Raw genomic sequence first — 26,124 nt, 5'->3', positions numbered from 1 at the left:
ATACTACTTGCATCAACCTTGTCCGTTTTATTCATTCTCATTTGAAATTAGATTGTACGTTTATTAGGGAAGGACACAGTTGTAAGTGTCATGCACATTTATTGCACTATAAAAATAATTGGTCTACTACTACTGGTAGTAGCAGAGCCGGCTTTAGGAAGTGCAGGGCCCGATTCGAATAGTTTCAATTGGGCCCCGGCAGGGATGACACACCTGGCGGCGCTCCGGGTTTTCACTCCGGGTCTTCCGCGGCAATGAAGGACCCGCCGCCGAAATGCTGCCGAAGACCCGGAGCGACTGAAGGACCCGTGACCGAAGTCCCAGAGCGCCGCTGGGTGAGTAAAAATTAAAAAGGCGCCTAAGTTAGGCGCTTTTCTTTAGGGTGCGGGGCCCAATTCAGGGGAATCGGACTAAAGCCGGCCCTGGGTAGTAGCCTGTCCAGAAATAGGAATCTTTAGTTTTTGGTTGACTTTCTGACACACTGTGTGTGTGTACAATACACTAATGTAATGTACAGTATTAGAGCAATAAACGGATTCTTACTGAAATTCTCCCTCTACAACTGTACATGTCCACACGAAATTATAGGAAGACAGTACATTGACCTCATGAATTACTTCCAATACCAGTTTTCAGCAGTGATAATAGCAAATGTTTATCAACAAAGCTTTCAAAATTAGTATTTATCATATAGTCTTGTATAACTAGGAGTCTTCTGCTAAGAATACTTCACTTCTAATGCTAATGAATCACTGCTGCCTTGAAAAAGGTCTCGCCTGAATCAGCAGACAAGCTAGCAAGAAAGCACTCCACAATCTGACTAATCCATTTACCTCCTCCTGTTGCGTGCAGGTGTGTTGCATCGTTCCCCTGAGAAGTGATGTTGGTTGGGTCGAGCTGAAGGAGGCTGCCTATTTGATGTCATCTCCCATGGTCGCATTGGTGGTGATGGGGCTGGTGATGCTGCTGTATAGTCAAAGACTGAATGAGAAAGGCGTTGTCTCTTAGGACTCGGACTATCTTCACTCTATGCAAATATAAAAAATAAACGCACCTGAGTGATTCATACCCCAGACACACTGTTCTGTATTATTACTGCAGTTTACATCTGTGGGGAAATAAAACTGAAGTAGACTCTATACATTCAAAACAAAATACCACTTGAAGTTAAATATCTAGTAGTCACATCATGAAGGCAATGGATTCTACAATTATTTTATGGCTTCCCCACCCCAAATACATGTTTATTACAGAATTCAGTGCAGTATTTAAAAAAATTCTAATGTTGAGGTAGAAACATAGTTACCAGAGAGACAAAGCTAAAAAATGTCTGTTTCGAGAGAGTGAGGGTTTTTTTTTTTTTTTGATATATGGGCTCTTCCAAAAATGTTGCTGGCTAAGCACCAATTTCATGCCAATGGGATCCATATTTGTCAATCATTAAATAGTCTGCCATATGGAGTTCTAGCTCAGCATGTGCACCCCATATCCACCAGGAGGATGATCACTATACAGCTTATTAGACATCTGATTTGTATTGCAGCCAATTTTAGTTCTGCTAACTCAGCTCAGATGTGTTTCTTGTCCTTTAACTTGTTAGCACAAGACTGGCAGTTAACAAGTGTAAAAAGAATTTGACAAAAGTGTCAGCTAAGTCAATGTAATTTTTACTTTAAAAAGTTATCTGGTTGGATACCTTTTTCCTGATCTGACCACCTATTTTGCTGACACAAAGAATTCTAATTGACTACAGGAGGCCAAAGTGCTCCAACCCCTCTTGTGTTGACACCACCTCAAATTTTATTACCTGACAGAATAGGTATTGGGTAATTATCTCCCAACATCTTCTGTGGAAAGGCAACTGATGCCGAGAAAATTCAGCTTCTCTGCTATAGCCTTGTCTGTCTCAATTTCTTTTTTTACTCTCTGATAGTCCAGTTGACCTACTCATTCTTTTGCAAGCTTTCTGCTTCACATATATTTTAAAAATGCATCTCTCTGTGACTATTTACTCTTCAAAAATCCCTGCCTTCATAAAATATACATATGTATATATTTCATCTGCCATGATTTACGTTATTTTTATTAGTTTCACTAATTTTGCATTTACATTTTCAGAAGAATACTTGGTTTGGCTTGAATACTCTCTTCATCTCTGACAATTAACCACATCTCTTTTACCTTCCTATTTCCTTTTTAGTTTAGGGATATGCACAGTCTTCATATCTATTATAGGCTAAAGATTTTACTTTCCTAAGTTTTTACTTCAGGGCCTTTTTGATCAGCTCCCTTTCCCTCCCCAATCTCCCTTTCTAAAGCTAAGTGCATAGTGACAGGTTTATTTTTTTATATGAAATTCCTCCCTGAGGATGCAGTACTTAAATTACAATCACTAATAGCTGTAAGGCTACAATTACTTTGAGATAAAAGGAGTTGGTCAAAAGTTAGGAGTTTAAAAAAAAACAAAAAACAACAACCTTTCCTCTTGTGTGCTTTAGGACTAGGTATTCCAAGAAGTACTCTAGTAAGTCAAGCAACCATTTCCCTAAACCTTGCCCCGTTGTGATGTTTGGATGCTGGTAATTGACATTTCCCATTATCATCATTTCACTGATTTAGTTGCTTCTTTGACCTCCCTCAACACTGTACATTCAAAACCTCTTCCAGATCAGACCACCAACTGCCTAACTTTACTAGAGGAAAGGAAGGAGAAAAGGGTGCAGCATAAAAGCATAGTAAGCAGTACCTGAGCAGTACCTTTGACATGCTTCAAGTTCCTACTTTGATTTTTAAATTTATGTTTAAAGTTAGTGTTGTGAAGAATGAGGCAAGTCATGAAGGCAGGGTTCTATGGTTCGTGGCCAAAATGAGAGTTTTCAAAGACAGTTTTGGAAACAGGAACTTGTATGCTTAAGGTGAGTGGGTCAGATCCAGAGAGGTATATGTACCGATAGGTAAATAGGGCAAAAAGGCCAGGCACACTTGGAGGCTACAGAGAACCATATGAAAACAAACAGGTGCAGATGGAAGGATGAGATGAAAGGGTTCAGTAAGCTGGCAGAGGGGGCAAAGCCTAGTGAATGGTAACAGGTATTCATTGTATTCAACTCTGTTGGTGAGAGTGAGGAGTTTTCAAGCTACTGTTTGGCTAACAAACTTTGATTGGTAATGCCATGTATCTGGCACCTTTCCTTAGCACTAAATTTATGCTTAAATACCCCTTCCCCCACCTCCTACCTCTCCAAATGTCCAAAAAAGCATATTTATCCTGGAACACTGGTCCTTTTGATTATTTTGTCTCTGAAGAGATGCACTCCAAACACAAAAGACAGCTCGTGAGTTTATAGGAGATGGCAGAGATGTACCAAACTAACAAGCTGCTAGGCGGTTACCCTTCATCATTCCAAATTACTATTTAGTGTATCTACTCCAAACTCCATAATATGTGCTAATTGCCTTCTATGTTAAGCAACAGTATTTCCATCCCAACTTGTCCATTAGAAAGAAAATAACGATAAAATCGTTTTCTGAACTACATATAAAAGCATGCTTTTAAAACCTAATTATGTTTTTCTGAGCTGGAAAAAAAATAACCTAAAGCTAAATCCTAACTTCTTCATAAATTAGTGTCATTAAGAAAAAAACATTGGTGCTTTTTCTTGGCTTTAATTAAGAAACCAATTCTCATGAGATGATTGTAACAGGGTTACAAGAGCATATTGCAAAGAGTAACATGGAATTAGTGGCAGAAACAAATCCCATACAAATTAAGATCTATTTACATTTCAATTACACTGAACTCATGGCAGAGCTAGCTACAAACAGTTTAATTTTGCAGTCTATAATACCCTAAGTTGGCAAATGCGGTGCTATATTTGTACAGTATGTCATTTGTTGCAACATTGACATTTCCCCAAATTTCATGCCAATATTCAACAGGCCAGCTCAGAGTCCCTGGACTACCAACTTCTTTGCTGACAGGCCATTCTGCGTTGTCTGATTTTGCTGCGGCCAAACAAGCAGCAAGAACAGAATGACGTTGGCCCGATAGCTGTGGAAGATGCAGTTTATTTTTATTAGTTAAATAAATTAAAAATTGATACTACAAAAGCCAGGAACTAAAAGATTGCATTGATTCAAACATGAATTTCTAGGAGTGCAAACAACATCTGCACAAAACAAAGCACATTTCATACATCAAAGCACCAATGCCAGAAAGACTTCATGATAGGCATCCCATGTTACCACTGAAAGAAGATTAAGTTTATGCCAAGGCAGAATTAGGATTGAAATTAAATCCACAAGAGTCAGGAAAAATCACAATTAATGTTCCCCTAGCAAATCTATATCCCTTCCCTTGTAACTGTGCACTATGATACCTTATCACGTAGACACACCAGTAGCGAGTCATGACATTATTCAGCAAAGAATTAAACCCATTTGTAAAATGCATCCTTCTCTTATACTATTTAGTATGAATTGGAGTGAAATCCTGATACGTTGTTGACGCGACCATTCGTTATGCTTTTGAATACTTTTTACAGCCATTCTGTATGATTTATGTCAACGCTGCTCATCTTTGTGCTCTTATGAAAAAGGGTAAGTTGCTAGTTTAGGCTTTTTACAAAAGCAGATGTTTTTACCAAGACAATAATATTGTCATAACATTGGATGTGGTCTCCTTTCCCCCTTAAGTTGTAAAGGTTACATGGAGCTTTCTGCATCTCAGGGCTTGGCTACACTTGAAAGTTGCAGCGCTGGGAGTTACAGCGCTGGTCGTGCAGCTGTGCAGGGCCAGCGCTGGTGTGTGGCCACATTTGCAGCATTTACAGCGCTGTTGGGAGTGCTGCATTATGGGCAGCTATCCCAGCATTCAAGTGGCAACAACGTGCTTTTCAAAAGAGGGGGATGGAGGGTGGTGTACTGTGACAGGGAGCGGGGAAGATAGAGAGAGTGGATTTTTGGAGCCAACACTGTGTGTTAGCTTCCCTGGATTGAAAAATCACAAAATGTTCACGAACCCTTAGTCTTAATTGCAAACAGCCTGCATCCAACGCTGTTTCTCTGTCAAGCAAACTGCTTGCCTCTCATTTGACCGTTCACAGCCAGGTACAGATAGCTCCTGTTTGCTGTGATCAGTGTTTGTTTTTTAGATAAGCAGTTCAACGGAGCTCCGATCCGAGTTCACAACAAAACAAAGAGAGGCTGCATAACAAAACAAAGAGAGTAATTTAGTTAAAAGCATTCTGGGATATCTCCTTATTCCCTGGAGGCCAATAAAAGCGCTGGTGTGTGTCCACACTTGATGAGCAGCGCTGGATCACCAGCGCTGCAATCGCTACACCCCAACCTGGCCAGGTGTACAGCCAGCGCTGCAGCCAGGGAGTTGCAGCGCTGGATGTGCCTTGCAGGTGTGGACGGTTACTAATTGCAGCGCTGGAAAGCCTCTACCAGCACTGCAACTTGCAAGTGAAGACAAGCCCTTAGTAGTTGTGTGTGCCAGGTGACAGCTTGAAAATGTTACAAAACTTAGACAAGGCCTAAGATGCCTCAGCCTCCCTGATCCCCTGCACATACTCGCAGAGCTGGTCCTGCAGATTTAGGGTAAATGATGGTAGATGCTGCTAGGAGGCAGAAGGGAACCACCTCCAAATACCCACAGAATAAGACAGCTAAGGGACCCCACTTGGAGGGAAGGAGATCAACATAGGCTCTTCCCCCGGCCATGTGGCTAAAGGAGGCTGAAGAGCTGAGAGTGAATTCCTGACAGCAGTAAAGCGGGGCGGCAATACCTGACAGAAGAGACTAAGGGTATGGCTACACTTGCAGCTGTACAGCGCTCCTGCGGCAGCGCTCTGAAGTGCGAGTGTGGTCGTGGCGCCAGCGCTGGGAGAGAGCTCTCCCAGTGCTGCAGGTACTCCACTTCCCCGTGGGGATTAGCTTACAGCGCTGGGAGCCGCACTCCCAGTGCTGGGGCACTGTTTACACTGGTGCTTTGCAGCGCTGTAACTTGCTGCGCTCAGGGGGGTGTTTTTTCACACCCGAGCGAGAAAGTTGCAGCGCTGTAAAGCGCCAGTGTAGCCAAGGCCTGATTGCTGCTTTTGGACCACACTTATCCAGTTTGTAGGTTTAGGGCCACAATCTTTGATTAGGCTGCAAGATGTCATGGGGTCAAAGCCCACCTGAGTCCACTTGTTTTTAGGCCTGCACTGGCATGCAGACAGACTAGAGATGGAATAAATGTTTCTGAATATAGTTTATACAATTCTGTACACAAATTTGCATAGTCCCATGAGAGTTTTTTAAAGAAACTGATGACATACAGCAGAATATCATTTTACTTTAAGCACTGTAACGCCTCCAAATAAATAAATATTTATACATTAAAAATGTGAAACCTCTTCCTAAAGAAAGATCTTTCAAATAAAAGGAATCAAAGATGTGACAGGTATGTCCAGGCTTAATGGATAAAGACCATTAGAGGTAGGTGTTTCTCCTACAGGAAAACATGACATGAAAAAGTACATGAAGAAGTTAATTATGTTGAACTTTGAATCCGATTATGATCTTCTGACAACCAGTTAAACTGAATTACATTGAGACATTTGTACCTCATTTTCAACTTGCAGACTCGAGACAATATTGCATTGATTTGTATCCTGGCGTTACAATCAGAAATTAGTAATTTTTAAAATGAATGCTTAGCTCAGGGGCGGCCAAACTGCGGCTCGTGAGCCACATATGGCTCTTTTACAGTTAAAGTGCAGCTACCGGAATCCCCTCTACTCCCCCTGCATTCTCCACCTACCAGACTGGGGGAAAGGGAGAGGAGGGGAAGAGACAGAGCTCGAGATTTCTGCCTTGAGGCAGGGTACGGGTTTCTACCCAGCAGGGTGGGGGATCTCAGGGCTTCAGCCCTGTGGGTTGCGCCTGCCAGATCTCAGGGCTTCAGCAGGAGCGGGACTGAAGCCCCGAGACCCGCAGATGCCTCCTGTGAGGCAGAAGCCCTGAACCCCGGCAGGCACGCCCTGGCTCTCTGAAGATTGTCATATGTGGTTCAGAGGGTCAGTAAGTTTGGCCACCCCTGGCTTAGCTCGTATAGAACATAACAGAAACTGTGAGAAACCTGCAGCGAAACCCTAAATTTTCTACTTGAGCAGATATCTATCGTCACTGCTCATGGAGTATTGCTCATCTCACAGACCAACAGGAGCCAAAAATGCTACTGACAGGACACCAACATGGATGCTGACATCTTTGTCAATTACGAGCCGGTTTTTCACTGGTTTTAGCAAGTGTCTCTTTAATATAAGATTTTGTATTTCACAAAATTTTCAGGTTTTTAATTTTAAAAGAAACGTATCCCAGATCTTAGATTAAAACAGATCCTGAATCTTCCTCGTCCTGCAAATTCAGGGCTATCAAACTATACAAAACTACTACTTCTATATTAGACCTCAACATAATCACAAAAAATTAGTGTAATATATTTATTTTATTCTCCACTATGAATTAATTATTCAGTGGAAGGATGGAGTTTTACAAAATAAATCTGATTTATGTCAGTTTTTGCATAGATGAAGATACCTGCACTTCGCAGTTGTACAGCTCAGCCATAGTCTGCACTACACTATTAGAACACATAACCTAGCAGGGCTTGGTAATTAAATTGCAACCTGCATCAGAGACTAAAAAATAAAGTTCATGAAGATTTATAGGCAGCCATATGCTTTTAAGAAATTAACAGTCAAATATTCCAAATTCAGATTTTTCTGTACAAAATTAGAAGCACTAAATCTGAATTTAAAAAAGAAAGTTATCTTCCTGGAGTACTGATAACACGGCAACAGTCTTGTGTTTGCAGATATTCAACATCACATGGCAGCACTGTAAACGGAGCTCCTTTAAGAAGTTTTAACATTATCTGGATGTTTGGGGCACAGCAGTGAGGAAAAGCTGATCTTATCAAACTACTGAATTAACCAATGACCTGGCAGCTGACTTACTAGCCAGCAAAATATTAAAGCTACCCTCTTTCCTGTCCTTCCTCTGTCCCTTTTCCTTCAATTTTACCCAAGTTTTCTTTTTATCTTTTTTTTTTTTTTAAGGAAGGTGTGATGGGTTGCCCCCCTTCAGGATGCCACCTGATGTGCTGAGATACCACTGAGCTCGCCTGTTCTGCCAGCCTGGGCCCCCTTTAACCTGTCTTGCTGAGCCAGGCTATTAAAACCTCCTCTAACACACAGGGCCACTGTCAACTGCAGAACACCACAAACACTGAGATCAACTCTGGGAACACTCCACTTAAGGGACTTGCCCCAGCACTCAGGTGCCCACCTCCCTTGGAGTGCAGACCCAAATTATGAAATCCGCCTCCTCCCCTCAATGTGGAGGAAGGTATGCACAGCCTCTTACCCTCTCCCCAACCCCCCCATATTAATTGCACAAACTGGGTTATATTATAAACAAGAAACAAGTTTAACATAAAAGGTAGATTTTAATCACAGGAAAAAAAAATCAGAAAATTAGGGTTGGAGGGGACCTCAGGAGGTCTTTAGTCCAACCCCCTGCTCAAAGCAGGCCCAACCCCAACTAAATCATCCCAGCCAGGGCTTTGTCAAGAAGGGCCTAAAAAACCTCTAAGGATGGAGATTCCACCACCTCCCCTAGGGAACCCATTCCAGTGCTTCACCACCCCCCTAATGAAATAGTTTTTCCTAATATCCAACCTAGACACACACCCCCACTGCAACTTGAGACCATTGCTCCTTGTTCTGTCATCTGCCACCAGTGAGAACAGCTGAGCTCCATCCTCTTTGGAACCCCCCTTCAGGTAGCTGAAGGCTGCAATCAGGGAGTTCCTCTTGGATAGCCCATTCTACATAAAGATCATGCAGTGTGTAAACCTTTATGCTGTCTAGAAAGGGCTTTATGAGGCTGCTTCGGAGCCTATTAATCCTGATATTTAGTTGGCCTGAGGTGGTCGCTACAGAACAATGGAATGCACATCCTTCTCCACATGGGTTAAGGGTGCTGTTTCAGAAGGATTCCTAATTCCTGTTGTCACAAGGACCACCCAAGTTTGGTCTTGAATTCAAAAAGTAGTTCAAATCAAAGAACAAGATCAGATTCCTCTTCTATTTGCATCTGTTACTGTGTTACTCCCCCTTCACTCTGCTTCCTCAAACTGCAATCTTTAGAAGTTTTTCCTGCAAGGACAAGTCCTGATACAAAGATGTTCTGTCAATCTGAAAGTATTTTCAGCTTGGGACTCACCCCAGACAAATCAAGGTGATCCAGCAAGACTTTCAACAGGTGACAACTTTACAGGGTGTCTGCTCCTCTTCAACTCCCTTAGGCCTGGTCTACACTGGGGGTGGGGGAAATGAATCTAAGATACGCAACTTCAGCTATGAGAATAGCATAGCTGAAGTCGACGTATCTTAGATCAACTTATATTGACTTACTTCGCGTCCTTGCGGCGAGGGATCCCTCATCGACTCCGCTTCCGCCTCTCGCCCTGGTGGAGTTCCGGAGTCGACGGGAGCGAGTTCAGGGATCGATGCATCCCTTAGAATGCTTTTATTGTTCTTTCTATAGCTCTTTCCAGAAGTGTTAAAATGTCCCCTTCCCTGAAAACCTCCATACACCTTTAGTTTAGTCTCAAATACTATAATACCCCTCACAGACATATAAACTAATTTAAACAAATAAGCTGCATTACACAAAGAACACAACACTGCACCATTTCCACCCTCTGAATATAGTGTCCCTCTGAAGGATAACTTAGAGCTTAGTTGAAGGATAAGATTTTAAAAAGCATGCCATTGAAAGGCACACTAGAGTAAGAACAATCATTTTCTTTGCAATACCTGCTTGCATTTTCTCATTGGCCACAGGGCCATGCAAACAGTAACCTAGGCATTCAATTCTGTCACATCCTACTATACTGAGCAGCTGACCAGGTGAAACCATCTGTCAGCCTGGAGGATCCAGAACCTAGAAAAGTCAGGAAACTTTCTTTTTTGGGGAAGGGAAGGGTGAGTAACGGGAATTTACTGGTAAGGAACATCCTACATTTTTAAAGTGTCGTTAAGGATAAAAATGAGTCAAACCGCACTCAGACCTGTATGAAGGAGATACGGATAGCAAAAAACATACAAGCTAAGTGCTAGCCAAATAAGTAAACAAATAAAATTAATAAGTGAGAGGATGAGACTGATTTTTAAAAACAGAACTACGAAATTAGTGGAGGAAGTGACAAACAGATGTCCTACATTTGTATTTTAATAAAGCATTTGATATGGTCTCAATCCTAATTAAAATATAAATTCACACTGGTTTGGGTAGGATCACCTGTATAAAATGAAAACTGACTAAAAGACAAAAAATGATAAATGACAATATCTAGTATCTGTGTAGGTACTTGTAGTATGCCCACCATCACTATAGTAACTGAGCCCCTCAAACTTCCTACTAAGCTTACATTTGATTGGCAGTGTAAAAATGCTATGGTGCTAAGGGGTATACAGTGGAGTACCAGTGGGACTGATGTTAGCACAGCTTTGATAAAATCTCTTTATTAATCTGGAGAGAAGAGTAAACATATAACAAGATTTGCAGATGTTACTAAATTAGAACGTTGTTAACATCAATCACAATGGAAATACAAAAGGACAAACACAAAATGTGGGTATAAAATAAAGTGAGATTTAGTTTGGAAAAATGTAAGAGAAAAGATCGGTGTGACCATAATCCTAAATACATACACGCAGAGTCAGGGAGAAATCTGGGAAACAACAATGCTGAAAGACTGATGCTTGGCATTATCAGTGTTAAATGGGTGGATGTCATTTTGCATGTAGGCAAAAGTTTTCATTAGAATCCCAAACATCTTCCCCAGTGTCTTATCCCTGCAGAATCACCCCACAATATGCAAACTGAACACAAGATCATTTTATTTCACAAAACCACTATGAACAAAGCATTTGCATTATATTTTATCCATCAGCCCCCATGCCTGACTGGGGCACCTAGTTAGCATGCTGTTCTTATCTACCTACAATCATATTTCATCCTTACCTTTCTATTTAATGCATGAAAAACGTCAGGTATAATTTGATCGCAAACTACAGTACAACACAGGTCACGAGGGTTGAAGGTATAATTGCTCTACCCTTCCTACCTGCTGCCAGACACCAAAGACATGCTAGATTTCTTCAGATATATCAATTAATCTTAGCCCATATTTTCCCCCCAGGCCTTGAAGCTGTGTCTGCAAATCATTTACAAAAGCCAGTTGTAGCCTGCCCATCAAAACTGGGGCAATGCATATTTCAGTACACTCCCACAGAAGCTCTCACAACCAGGTCATTCCCAGAGCTGGGCCTCTGATATAAGCCCATGAATGTAAACTTAACAGCCTTCCCCTCTGCACTTTCAAAGAAAATCAGCTTCCCTTCCTGGGACTCAAAAATGTCCCTTTCCACAGGCTACACTCACAGCAATCCTTTCCCCTCACCCGCCTTTATAACCCACACTTATTACCTGTATGTGAGAAATCTAATTTTATCAATCTCTCATTTAACATCTTGTAGGACGGTATGTGAACTGAGAATGAACTGAAATGGTTACTTTCATTGTATTCTTGTAGGACGGTATGTGAACTGAGAACGAACTGAAATGGTTACTTTTATTGTATTCCTTGGTATTTCAAAGTATCGACAAGTAAGGGCTATAAATCAACACCCCATCGTCTCTATTTTTCACTGTAGTGACCAGTACCGCACCAAGGAATTCCTGGAGCAGGGAAGAGGGTGGGGACCTTGGGCACAAGATGCCAAGTGGTGGAACACTGACCAGAGAGCAAGGGAAACTAAAAAGCAGACAAGAACTTTTCCTGGACATCCAAGGGGAGATGAAAAAAGTCTGACAGAATGCTACAGGTCAGGGAGGACTAGACCAGAACTACTTATGTTCTGTAAACAGGCTAGGTTCAGACAGGAAGATAACATATGCTGGACTATTTCACAAACAAGAGGGAAATCGGACTTGAGGACTGAATTCCAGAGAGAAATATTTAATGATGTAAAGGCTGAAGGGATAGTTGTGCTATCATACACCTAGGCCCTGCACCTGTTCTTCCACCACCTGTCTAATCTATACCACTGACTCAGACCCCCACCACATACTGGACTGCCCCAACCTTCCAGCTCCCTTATGCCCATTCCAAAGATATTCCAACCCATCACATGAATGAGGCAAAGAAAACTGGACTCTCCAAGCCATGCATTTAGTCCTCTTATTATACAACCCCTACTGCCACTTTGGCCAAATTGGTTATCCTAACTGGACATTGCAGCTGGTTTCCATGCTTATTATACAAATGAATTACTAAAGACTAAAATACAGCATGATTTGTGTTCTCTTTATAGGGATGTGATTTGCTATACTGATCTTAAACTCCTTCAACCTAATTAATACAAGTTAATAAATCATGAGAAACTAACACACAAACAGCTGAAGTCCACCACCAAAGCACAGATACTTCATGAAGCTGCAATTACTAATTATTGCCCCATCAATATATGTAGTTACCACACCATACAAATCAAGTCAATGGGATAATTGATAAAACTTGCATACAAGACAGAGAAAGCAGCAACAAGGGAACAAGAAATGCCTTCACAAAAACACAACTGGTAATATTTAATTTGCAGATATACATGATCCAGCTTCAATTTACCCCATCAGTTTGAAATTATGTGCCCAGCATTTTTAATATATACCGCACACTAACAGCATAGCTGTGCTAACAGAAGCAACAGCCCTTGTGAAAACAGTTTGTCTGGCCTACTGAACTTAAGTGGTGCCAAGTCCTGCTGCCCCTAAGTCCATTGCAGAATACCATTTTTGCTTCTGCATATGTTATGAAAAACTGCAACTGGCAAATATTTCAAACATTACACATTCCTCTCTGACCTGTCATCACAAGTCAAGACATTTCCACCGAGAAAGCAAGGTTCTGCCAGAAAAAGATCACTCCTGGAACCTGAAAGTCATCTTGTTTTGTTGCTACTGATTTTATAGATGTCAGAGAAGAAAAAAGGGGTGTATCAGTGCATACCGCGCCAAATCAGGAGGAGTCCCCTCCGCCCCTCCTTTTGGTTTTAGCACTGGGTTCCACTTCAGCACTGAGTGCTTCATGGAACACTGGCTTTCTCTCCAAAACCCTTTACAAACCTTTTCCCCTACTGGTACTGATGCTAAAAGTCCTCCTTTAGGTGAGTGAGGGAGAATCATAAGGGGAGACCCTAGCTTCTCCATCCACACAGAAGCAGAAAATGAGAATCTGCATGTCTGTGCACCATCTTGTATGCGCCAGTGGTGAGAGTGGGACAAATCTTAAACACTCAAAAGGGGACCTCTGTGACAGAGATAAGGAAAAATATCCAAACAACAAGTCTTATGGAGCAGGTGCCTGTGTCTCAAGAAGCAAACAGCATCACCACCCTCATCTGCAGGGTGTACAGCTGAAAAGACAACATCTGTGTATTTGGCTTCATTAGCCATAGCAAAAGTGGTTCTGTGGGGGGGTCACCCAAAACCACAGTGGGGAACAAAGTTTCCTTTTGATAAATCCAGATATTTTTGAAAATTATGACATCCTGGCTTTTCTTGGCCACTTCCTATGAACCTGCCATGATGGCCCAGTGAGGCCTGTATTACCACTAGCTGACTACCCCTTTTCTGCCAATGTACTCCTGAGTTTGAAGATGGAGGAAGATGGAGTACAACACGGGTTCAACAAGAAACCCAACTGTTTAAATCCCTTAATCTCTGGCACATTGGCCTCCATGATCACATGCTCAGAATGCACATGCACATGATCACATTCAGACCCCCTCCAAACAGGTCTTTTTCACCTACATTTCTAGGATTCACACCTGAGTGCATTTTTACTCTTGGCAAGAGAGTCCTGTTTTGGCAGCTGACTGGTATTGGTCAATGTGCATAATTCTGCAACAAGATGAGCCACACTCACATGACTCAGGAAAAAACTAGTCTACAAAAAAACAAACTACTGATATTAATGCCAGTAACATGTCCCTGCAAAGTTTTTTGATCTTGTGATCTCACTATTAGAACATAGGGGCAACAGGAGAAGAAAGATGGAAAAAGGCACTTCTCTCTCCCAGGAGGTAAAATATTCACTGAGAAGCGAGACAGTTTTGATACATGGAAAACATTGTTCAAACTAGTCTTTGAAAACAATATTGTAGGAAAACAATGGTCTGCTAGCAAAATATTTCAAATTTGCACAGCGCTTTTCAGGTCTGGGAAAGGTATTCAGAATGTCACACCTAAATACAAGGTGAAGTGAGAGGTTAACACCTCTACAGCCTACTGCTTGAAAGCTTGTCTCTCACACCCACAGAATTTAGTCCAATAAAAGATATTACCTTACCCACCTTGTGTCTCTAATATCCTGGGACTAACATGGATACAACATCATTGCAAACAGCAAAATATTTGTGAAGATTAGCTCAAGAAAAAAATCTGTAGAATAAGGCCATTCACTACGGATCAGTATCCATTAATCAGCAATGAATAGTGTCATACTGGGTCACACCAGTCCAGAGGTCTATTCTGTCCCTGACAGTGCCAGGTGTCCTAGAAGAAGGCGGCGGCTATGTCTACACTATACAGCTTTTAGAGACATGACTGCCACCACAGCTGTGCTGCTTAAAGTCACACAGTGAACCCACTGTTTGTCAGGTCTCCTGCCGACAAAAAACTTCTACCCTCAATGAGCGGCGTTTGCCTTGTCAACAGAAGAACGCTCCTGCCTACAACGTGCTGTTCACACTGGCATTTATCACAGCAAAACTTTTGACTTTCAGGGGGATGCAAGGGAACATCTCTGAAAGAAAAAAAATGTATAGTTCTATTGCCAGTGTAGGCACAGCTGGAATAAGAAATCATGTCATGGACAATTATGATATAAACCAACTGCTAATGAAGTTAGCAAGAAGCTAGGAGTTTATATCATGAAGCATAAAGGTCTATATTCCTAAATTTATTTATTTTTATTCTGCATAATGTAACTCAATGTTCTTAGTTTTACATGTCTTTAATGTTCCCCCTTTACTGTATATAAGCTGTCAGTCCCCTCGGACCCACCACAAAGAACAAAGTCCATCCGTTTTCTATCCATCACACATCTAACATAATGCCAGAGTGCACTGCCAGTGTCTTTAAATATATACATCTTTTCTACAAACCGAATTAGATAAAGGGTGGTTGTTTTTTTTGTGGTAGAACAATGTACTTATTAACATTACTACTTATTTTTTCTTTATTGTGGGTGTGAAAGGAAAAAAAGTGCAATCATTAAATCTCACCGTGACAGGTGAAAAGCTCTTGATCTATAAATAAAACCAGACATTTCCTTTTAATATGCTCTCAAAGTTCTAGCCCTAAATAAGCCTTAAAAGGAGCTACTAAGAAAGGCAAATATAGGCAATTAACTTAAATTTAAAAGCAAGGTTCTTGTGGTAGTGAATAAAATTGCAAGTATAGGAGTTTGTGAATAAAGTGACTGTTTCTAGGCTAGTAACTATTATATAGTATGCTTCCTTCAGAACGACAGATACAAGATAGTCCAACTGGATTTATGGCTGCTAAGTGAAACAGACACTGCATGCACAACTTCCGGTATTTTACAAAGCGATTCAGCCACCTCGGGCCAAACTGGCAACATGCATACTCACTCCACCACAGCCCACTGGATCCCAGGAATAAGACATCTGGAAACAAACAAACACTCAGTCCCCACTAGAGGGAAGTGGGAGATGGCTCCCATTTTCTGAGTGCTGACTGACAGCGAATGTCAAATTGTTCAGTTTCCTGAGCTGAAGATGGAGAGAGGTAAAGTTGAGGGATCCAGGGGAACAGGGGGCACACTGAAGAAAAAAGAAATTCGAATGTACTTCTCCAAAACCACTAAGAGAACCTAAATACAAAAGGTAATCCTGTTTCAGCTAAAAGGGACAGGAACTTCACCCCTGAATCCCAACAGGACTTTGGCTGTTGGGGAGTAGCAGCAATAATATTAGATTCTGATTTACAACAGGAGCATTGCTGGAATTTTGTCTGGTTGGGCTTGTTTCTGGTATAGGATTGTCTGATAAAAGAACATACTTTAGCTCTACTTCTTTATGTGGTTGCTTATTTTCTTTTATCTTACATCTTATTCCCCAGTCACCGCTCACACACACACACACACCCCCCTCAGGTTCCCATCCCCCAACAAACCCTTCCTCCTCCATAACTCCATATACCTAAAACATAGTGTGACATTCCCCAGGGTACAATCTGGACTGTGTCGCCTCAGTTCTCCAACCTGGGGAGCATTGTACACTGCTTCATTGTGCAACCAACCACTCCTGGTCTACTTTCACATAGCCTCTAGCATGTAAACTATTCCCAGCGCAGTCATCTGAATGCTCTTAGCTAGCCAGTCCTGAATTATTTTACAGTGACATCAGCATATTCTCAGTCCCAGACTTGTCCCCAGAAATATGCGTCTTGAACTGCTCAGCTCTTTCCTTCTGGACAATACAAGCTCATAAAAAGTCCACCATTTCATTAACAGAAAATGATATGCATAAATCCTGTTACCTCAAATGAAGCTTCTCAAACACTCCCATTCAAACACACGCTGGATTAGATAAAAATAATAAAACAAATGTATTAACTACAGATAGATTTTAAGTAATTACGCGTAATGAGGCATAAAAGTCAGAATTGGTTACAAAGAAATAAAAGGTAAAGTGCAAACTAATACCTAACTTAACAAGCTAAGTGAACTTAAAGCCAAGGGATGTGCTGGCAGCCTTCCTGCAGCCCCCATTGGCCTGGAACAGCAAACGGCAGCCAGTGGGAGCCGCAATCGACCAAACCTGCGGACACAGCAGGTAAACAAACCGGCGTGGCCCGCCAGGGGGCTTACCCTGGCAGGCTGCGTGTCAAAGGTTGCCTATCCCTGGTCTACACAGCAGCGTAGCTGCATGATTTGTAGGGTAGACATAGGTTTCATAGGATTGAGCAATGTCGGTACTTCCCCTGCAAAGCATGCTTGTGGCTCCTGCCAATTCTGAACTGTTTTCTTTTCCCAGGCCACTTACTCAGCACTTCTGTTGGCCATTACCACACAACGAGACTACCCATCACTGGGAGCAGCACTCTGCAGTGCTACCAAAAGGAAAAGCTGCACAAATCAGGTTGATTAATAACAGTGCAGAAGCAATCAAGTCCCAATCAATGGATTCTCCATCCATGCTGGGGCTTATTCTTAGGTAGCAGGAGAATGGCAACTCCCATGCAGGAATTGCACAGAAAAAGCATAAAAATACATGCAGGTCGAGAGATCTGCCCCAGCTGGAATACATGTAACAGACAGTAATTAGAAAGAAGTCTTGCTTACAGAATGTTATGATGAAGTTAAAAATCAGACTTGGAATGGAAATCAAGATACAACATTAACTACAGATAGTCTAAATATAAAATTCATTGTGCCAGATTAGCACTTTACATATGCCAATTTGCTTATTAATCGCTATGAATTAAAATCCTCTTTTGGTATTAGAATAGGTGAAAATGTACATATAATAAAAGAAAATGTGGTTTAAAAATGTAACCTTTTCTGTTTGATGCATACTGTAGCATCACTTAAATTTCAAAATTCATTGTTCACATTTTGAACAGTTATATCAAGAAAGCTCAACAGTATTACTTTTTTGTGTCTCATCATTAGATCATTTTTAGTTTATATATTTAATTGAGATTTACTGACACTTTGGGTCATGAGCATAAGGACTTATGTCCTCTGCTGGCTGGTCCTAACACTGCATTTTCAAATGCCCATAAAAATGACACGTTAGCATTTTAATATTCTGGAACATACAGTTATTCTTTCAAAAATGTTTAACAAAAGACACTCAGCACCAAAACTCATCCTCTTACAGCAAATAAGCATTCCAAAAAGGTAAAATGAGGTGTGTCCCCTCATCTCACCCACCATCAGAACACACTGGTACCTTGCATACAAATTGTGTCACTTATTAAACCTTGAATATCATCTGGATTTCTGTTGGCATTGCTGTTGCTTTAGCAGTGCCAATTCTTTTCATAAGCTGCAAGTTATACTGAACTGCATGTTCAAGATTTAACTATAGCTCAAAACTAAATAATTTTACAGTTAACTTCTTAAAAAGTTTAAAAAATAACTACCATTTAGGGCACTGGTCCACTGCAGTAACATTTTAAAAAACTGTTTCCTGGTTACATTTAAAAACTAGAATATTTAATTGCTGCATGTGAAAAAAGGTGAGACAACATAGGAACCGTTAATTTTTTTTTATCTAAAAATTTTGTTTCCCATTCAGCACACTATAATGCATAAATATACTTAAACAAAAAAGAATCAGCAAATTGTAATCACCAAGGTTATGCATTTAATAATTTTCCATGTATATACTCATACAACAAAAAGGGCACTACATATAAAGATGGAACACATGCATTACATCTGAAGCAACTATTTTTGTAATGCTAAAGCAACTTATAATATTTAAAGAAAAGCATAGCAATCTCATCAAAGTTCTTCAAATTGAATTTCAATGGTATTTGCACGTCAAAGAGAACACTGAATGGATTCCTTTTAAATACAAATTGCTGCATGCAAACAGCAATTCAAATCTTTTGAAATATAAAAACATTTTGCATTCTTTATTTTTTCAAAGAAATGAATTAAACCCAATGTCAATACTGCTAAACAGAAACAAAAGGTAAAGTGTGTTTATTTTAATGTTACATCAAGGTGGATTTTTTCCAATTAGAGATGGTTACCTAGTATTTTCCATAAATTACTCTTTTTATTACTTTGATTTGGATAATCAACCATACCTCCTTAAAAACACTGCTTCATAATAATATTAATAAAAAACCCAAGATTAACAGTAAAGAAAGGCATGCAATCTGTTTTTATGAAGACTGGCTAAATTTGGTACTTTAAATCTCAATTTATTGTCTCACTCTTGAAACATTTAAATCAATTTCAGTCGGCTATGGATGGTATGATGTAAACTAAATAGTCTGAAAACAAAAACTGCACCTTTTGCAAGAATTTCTTGAAAAATTAAAATTAAACACACTATGCTAGAAGCAGTACTTGACATCTCACCATTAAATACTTACAACTATCTCTCTCTCTGAAGGAACTGCAGTTTTAAAAGCTATACAGCAAAAGTTACCAAAATGTGTTTTTGTGTAATTATAAGAATATTTACAGTTTCATAACAGCTCATCTTCAAGTTACCTACCAAGATCAGAATTCAAGTGTCCACATTTTTTATATCACCACCACCACCTAAATCAATACAGAGGAGATGATGCTAACAGTAGTTCTTGGGTATACACAGAATCCTGAACTCCAATTATGGTATGTCAGGATGAAGTTAAATTTCAACAATTTAAAATAAAATCTGTAATTTATTATGGAGAGTGTGGTCATTTCTCTCTTAAGGCTGAAACTAAGTATTACTGATGCCGTTTCCTGGTAACTTTGCCAATATTAAAAACTAATCTACCTCAACATTTTATACTGTACATCTTTCCCAAGGGTAATTTTTTTTTGTAAGGAGCAGGGAAGGAGGGAAGTCTGGTGCAAGTAGAACAAAGTGTTTTAGAGATAGTGGGTTTCAAAAGAATAAGGGGACATTCAATTTTGAGAATTGTTCTAATTCTTTTTAGACTCCGCATATCTCCAAACTGTGGAATGGCAGGATGGGCAGATACACTCATTAGTGGCCTGACAGTTACTTGCATTCTAAGGCCTGGTCTACACATAGGCTTTGCAATAATATAACTCAAAAAACCCCACACCTAATTGAAATAATCTATGTAAGTATACCAATACAACCCTAGGATGGGCAAGTTACATCAGCCTAAAGGTGCTTACAACCAGTACCGCTTATTCCCCTTCTCATGTGGAATAAGGGCTTGTCTACACTAGAAAGTTTTACTAACAAGACTTCTACTGGCATACTGCTACCAACACAGCTATTTTGACAGACTGCATTCACATTTGGACTGACAAAGCAGACTGGGGAGCTGACCAACATAAGGGGTCAAGATCAGGAGTTAGGTGAGGTGTCTGTCTCTCTCTCCTGTTTTCATACTCCTCTTTCCTTTCATCCTACCCTCTCCCATTCTTTTCTTTTGTTTCTCTCCCAATCCACACCACACTACAGCTTTGTCTACACAAAGACAAATTTTTAAACAATTTTTCATAATCAAGTAGGCTAATGTGATGCTGACAACTTTGCAGTCAGTGCAGATGAGCACAAGTAATGCTCAGAATGCCCAGTAAGCAGGGTTAGACTTTACACTATGTTGAACAAGCCCCGTTCTGCCTGCACTGACTGCACAGTCACAGTCGGCATCATGTTACCCAACTGTATTGTTAAAAAAAATAACATTTAAACATGGTAATGTTTCCTCATGTACACACAGCCAGGGGTGGCAGGTTTGTAGAAATTTTGGTGGTGCCCAAACTCCGTTCCCCCCAACTCTGACCCCCACTTGCCCAAGGCTCTGGGAGGGAGTCTGGGTGAGGGAGGGGTGCAGAGGGATGGGGTGCAGGGGTGAGGGCTGTGACTGCAGATGAGGGGTTTGGAGTGTGGGAGGGGCTCAGGGCAAGAGTAGGGGTGTAGGGGGTGAGGGCTCTGTCTGGGGCTGGCAATGAGGGGCCTGGGGTGTGGGAAGGGCTCAGGGTGAGAGTAGGAGTGTTGGGGGTGAAAGCTCTGGCTGGGGTGTGGGCTCTGGGGTGGGGCAGGGCTGGGGATGACTTTGGGGTGCAGGCAGGCTGCTCTGGGACAGGAGCCAGAGAGGACCCCCGCCCAGCCCTTCCCTGCCAGCAGCAAGCTCTGGGGGAGGAGCCACCCTTTTGTGCCCCCCCCAGCAGCACACTCACCCCCACCACTGTCACTGCATGTGCTTCTAGGGCCTCTCTCAGGTCCAGAAATCTCCCCCACCTCCCCCGTGATGGGTGCTGGGGGGTGCTGCATGTGCCTCCTCCCCTGCTCTTGCCCCTGACTGTAGCCTCACTGGGGCTGAGGAATGGGGCTGCCTCCTTGCCCAGCATGGGGCAGGAGCAGTGACTGGGGGGGCTGTGCTACTGGAGGGTCCCATTGGAAAAGGGAAGGGCAGGCTCAGTCAGTCTGCCCTGGCATTAGCTGGGGGCACTAGGACCCTGCGGCAGCAGTTGCTTCAGGGAGGCAACATGGAGCTGCGCTGAAGAAACAGTGTGTCAGTGCCTCTCTGCTCTGGAGCCCAGGAATGGCGAGTGGGGGTTGGGGGCAGCAAGTCGGGGCCTGGGGGCACTCGGGGAAGGCGGGGGGGGGGGCCCACAGGTGGGTCTCCCCCCCCGCCCTAAATATTCGTGGAGCTGGGCCCCTAGGCTCTGAATATTGCTGGTGCCCGAGCACCAGGTGGGTACGGAACTCGCTGCCTATGCACAAAGCCCATCTGGAAAGCAGGTCATCAGGCCAGTACTACAGGACCTATATTAAATGGTTTCACTCTTTTTGGAGTTCATCAGCTGTAGGTAACGGCCTAAATGTTAAAGACTTAGTATATTAGCCTGAATCATCATTTTTTTTAAAAAATCTGTCTTATTCTTCCTTCCAGTTTGCTTTTTGGACACACCCTTTGCCCTCAGTAGCTCCTCGGACTTTTTCTGTGAATAAGGGACATAATCACTATGAACATGCTAATCATTGGCTGCAGCCTAAACTGGTTTTACTGTTCCCACATACCGTATTGTCCCGAGTATAGGCCGCACTTTTTTCCCCTAATTTAAGTCTTTAAATTAGGGGTGCGGCCTATAATCGGGATCTTGAAAAAATAAAATAAAAATACTTTAAATCCCAGCCGCGGCGGGGAATCAGAGGGCCCCGGGCCCCGCCCGGCCCCGGAGAACACAGGAGTGAGGGCTGGATATAGTGCTGCAGCTGAGACAGACATCCTGTGTGGCCATGATCACTGAGTGGATGAGAGAAGCCAACGGGGAAAAAACAAGGAAGCTATCAGGAACGAGGTGACTGGAAGTGGTGAGAGCTGGGAAGTACTGCTAGCAGTAGAGGGAGTTTGGAAAGCAGTAGATTGAGTTAGGCCTTTTGAACTAACACCTGGCCCCCGCCAAAGCTCTAGGCAAAGCAAGTATCACTTTAGGAAGAACAGCAGAGACAAAGGCTCTGGCTGATGACGCTGAATTCTGTAGTCCTGCAAGTCAAGCTGAGAGAAAAGCTGCCTTCTTGGCCATTTCGCTGCTGTAAAGTCTAGCCTCTAGATGTGAGGCCTGGTGAGGTGGCTAGAAGTTGCCCCACGACTCTGCTTCTTCCATTCAAAGTGAAAGGCAGTCCCAGCAGCCCCAGTCTACTGGTCCTGATGCAGTTACCAACAGGATGGAGGTACTGAGAGTTTTCAGCTCCATTCCCTTTCCCACCCTTTGTTTTCTGTTTTTAACTCTAATTTTTTAACTGGATATAGGAGGTAACAAAAATCAAACTGACATGCACTTGAAAGTCTGAGGAAGGGAAGAAACAATCCTGAAATTAACCCCAGCAAGATAATAGTGGATTGCACTACCCGATTAATAACTATAAGCAATGTATAAAATAAACCAAAAAGCTTACACTTCACAAAAACTGTGATTAAAATAAAATTGAGCCTTTTCCCTTGTATATTACTGGCACTATCAAATCCCAAAATTGGAACAGTTTAAAAAAATTAATGGAAGTACTATAATGCGTTCACGCAGATATGCATTAAACACTGGTTTCAGACAAAGCTCCTTTGGGCACAGCTTTGCTTGTTGTGGCACAACCCGCCCAAAGTATAATGCCATATATGTGGAAAGCTCATGTGGAGTTTTGCAGGATCTGATTTGGTCACTTTTTTTTTTTTATGTACTGGCAGGGCCAGGGCACTGGGAGAATTAAAGAGGGCAGAGGCTGTGGTGTCTTCAGAATGCTTATGACACTCTGCTTTATGTCTCCATTTCATGTGACCTGCGCAAATCACTGAATGGCTTTATTCAGTCTTTGGGTGACTGGAAGTGGTGGGAGTAGAGGCATGGATGGGAAGTAGCTAGGTTAATCTAGACCAGTGGTTCCCAAACTTTAACAGCCTGTGAACCCCTTTCACTAACACATCAAGGCTTTGGCTACACTTGCATTTCAAAGCGCTGCCGCGGCAGCGCTTTGAAGCGCTAAGTGTAATCAAAGCACCAGCGCTGGGAGAAAACTCTCCCAGCGCTGTCCGTACTCCACTTCCCTGTGGGGAATAACGGACAGCGCTGGGAGCGCGGCTCCCAGCGCTGGGGCTTTGACTACACTGGCGCTTTGTAGCGCCGCAATTTGCAGCGCTGCAGAGGGTGTGTTTTCACACCCTGCTGCAGCGCTGCAAATTTGTAAGTGTAGCCAAGCCCCAAGTCTCGCAAACCCCCTCTTAAAAAATGAATATTTCCAGGGTTTTTCTCCTTTACCTCAGTATAAATGATAAAAGCAGTGACCTTGGAAATATAAAATTTGTTTTTATGACATGCTTATTACACATTATTAAACATTACAGTATTTTTATTACATTATGGAAATAGAAATACTCTTCCAAGATCTCACTTTCGTAGCTTGTATCACTTTGAATAAGCCTGTTATAAGACAAGGCTCCTATGTTTCATCAAGGAGTATCAGATGTGAAACAGCATGAAGGTGTTTAAGAAGCCAGCTCAAAGAGTTCCTCCTACACAAGCATTCAGGTCTTGAGCAGTCCAGGCAAACACCGCACGTTACAACAAAGCTTAAACTTGTTCTCCATAATAATTTTAAAAACAATACTAGCTGCCTATTTAATTTTAAAAACTGCAAAAAATATTCACCTCCCTTTCCATTTCTTATAAGGAGTCTTGAAGTTTAAATCTCCTCAGTGTGATAGATACGCTTGCTTTGATCTGCTTAGCTCTTGGAAGTCCAGGGGCTCTGGGCTGCCGGCCCAGTGCTGCCTCGGAGTCCCTAGGGACAGCTCTGTCCGCCATTAGGGAATTTTTTCCCAAGAACCCCCTGTAACATTTCGTGAACCCCAGTTTGGGAACCACTGATCTAGACTAAAACTACAGTGATGTTGATTATCTGGGGAAATCAGTCAACATATAAGGCAAGAATATGACCTGCCTCTTTGAAAGGGAGTCAAGTCTGCCATTTATTGGTCACGTTCACAATTCAGGGGTCTGGCTGGACACCCAGCTGCTATGCAATCAGGTTAGGTTATCACTCGTGTACTGCCAGGAGGTTATGACCATTGTTTACTGATCCATATCTTTGTTGCCTCAAGTTAAGACATTATGATGCACTCTACGTAAGGATACATCTTAAAACTATCAGGAAACTGAAACTGGTGCAGAATGCAACAGTCAACTTGGTAAGCAGAGTACCTCGCTACAAGTTTATTCAAACTTTTTGCATGAACAGTGGAACCTGATGTAAGAGGTTATTTTACCTCTGGTTGACACTGGTGCAGTCACTACTGCAATACTTTGGGTGCCCACAATTCAGGAAGGATGTTGATAAATTGGAGAGAGTTCAGAAAAGAGCCACAAGAATAATTAAAGGATTATAAAACATACTTTACAGCGAGACACTCAATGACTTCAACCTATTTAGTTTAACAAACAGGGTAAGGAGTGACTTGATTATAGTCTATAAGTATCTACATTGGGAACAAATATTTAATAATGGGCTCTTCAACCTAGCAGAGAAAGGTGTAACGATGCAGTGGCTGGAAGTTGAAGCTAGACAAATTCAGACCATAAATGATGTATAAATTTTAACTGCGAGGGTAATTAACCATTAGAACAATTTACCAAGGGTCATGGTGGACGCTCCCCATCACTGACAATTTTTTAATGAAGGCTAGATATTCTTCTAAAAGATCTGCTCTAGGAATTATTTTGGGGCAGTTCCCTGGCCTGTGTTACACAGGAGGTCAGATTTGATCACAATGGTCCCTTTTGGCCTGATAATCTATGAACTTCTGCTCAACTGGGAATCCCATAAGCATTAGTGCTGATAAGTTTAAGGTGTTGGTTTGACACAAAGCTCAAACAGTTTTGAATCTACCTACCTGAGACCACCTCTCTCTCGCTGCACTTCCCCACCCCAATGAAGGTCAGAAGAGATTTTCAAGCTGAAGCCCCATTAGGAAGGAGTTGTTGACTAGGTGTTCTCCGTGAGAGCCTCTGGACTTTTGCATTTAATCCCTACAACCTTGTCCCTAATACTTCAAAACTTGGGGACCTTGACAGCAAACTAAACTTCCCTAGGCATTTGAACTGCTGGAGATGGAATTATAATGCACTGTTATATTTGGGTATCAGTTTTTATTGTACTTTTAAATAATGAGGACATCTTGTCCTTGTTTTAACATCTTGTATAAATCCAAATAAACAAACATAGATAAGTGAGCATCAATTTCCTCCCTAAATTTAGTGGTCAAAATCATGTTGTCTTACCTGCTGGAAACTGTTATGTTTGTACAGCAGTATAAACTTCTAAGATGGCCCTCCTGTAGAGGTTAGTTCCAAAGAACATATGTATTTATGCTTCAAAATGTTTATTTTTTAGTAGACCACAGCATGAGATTAATGCATGTCGGTACACTTGCTGAAAAAACACAACCACATGATCAGTTTTAGGAGTCCTTTGTAGCAGAAACGTCCCAAGCACAGGAATTTCCACAATCCTAACTCATCTACTCCCTTCTGTATCAAACTCCCTCTTGACAAGGTGAATAAAAGTTAAGCTATAAACTATGGAAAAAGTAGATTAGGTTGTAATGGTATTTTAGAAGCAAGAAACAGCAATGAAACATCAGAAAATTACAAGTGTATTAATCTGAGACTCTGCTATATATAGGGTCAAAATATGCAAACAACTTCAAGCAATAGGGTATAGTATTTCAGTAAAAGTTACCAAACACCAGAATTGTCCTATATGCACTCAAAAT

General features: G+C 41.7%; 1 protein-coding gene across 3 annotated transcripts in view; it reads right to left on the bottom strand.

Moving 5' to 3' along the window:
• The window catches only part of RNF38 (ring finger protein 38), a 205,108-nt gene that overhangs the window by 61,560 nt on the left and 117,424 nt on the right, over positions 1-26,124 (bottom strand). For all 3 annotated transcript variants that reach the window (XM_045020743.1, XM_045020745.1, XM_045020746.1), the window contains one exon: positions 834-1,027. In XM_045020743.1, the coding sequence (XP_044876678.1) occupies positions 834-1,027 (194 nt within the window). The remainder of the gene's footprint in view (positions 1-833; positions 1,028-26,124) is intronic.

The sequence above is a fragment of the Mauremys mutica genome, chromosome 6 (genome assembly GCF_020497125.1).
Source record: "Mauremys mutica isolate MM-2020 ecotype Southern chromosome 6, ASM2049712v1, whole genome shotgun sequence".
Lineage (NCBI taxonomy): Eukaryota > Metazoa > Chordata > Testudines > Geoemydidae > Mauremys > Mauremys mutica.
The sequence above is the reverse complement of the archived record's forward strand: the minus strand, read 5'-3'. Positions and strand labels throughout refer to the sequence as shown.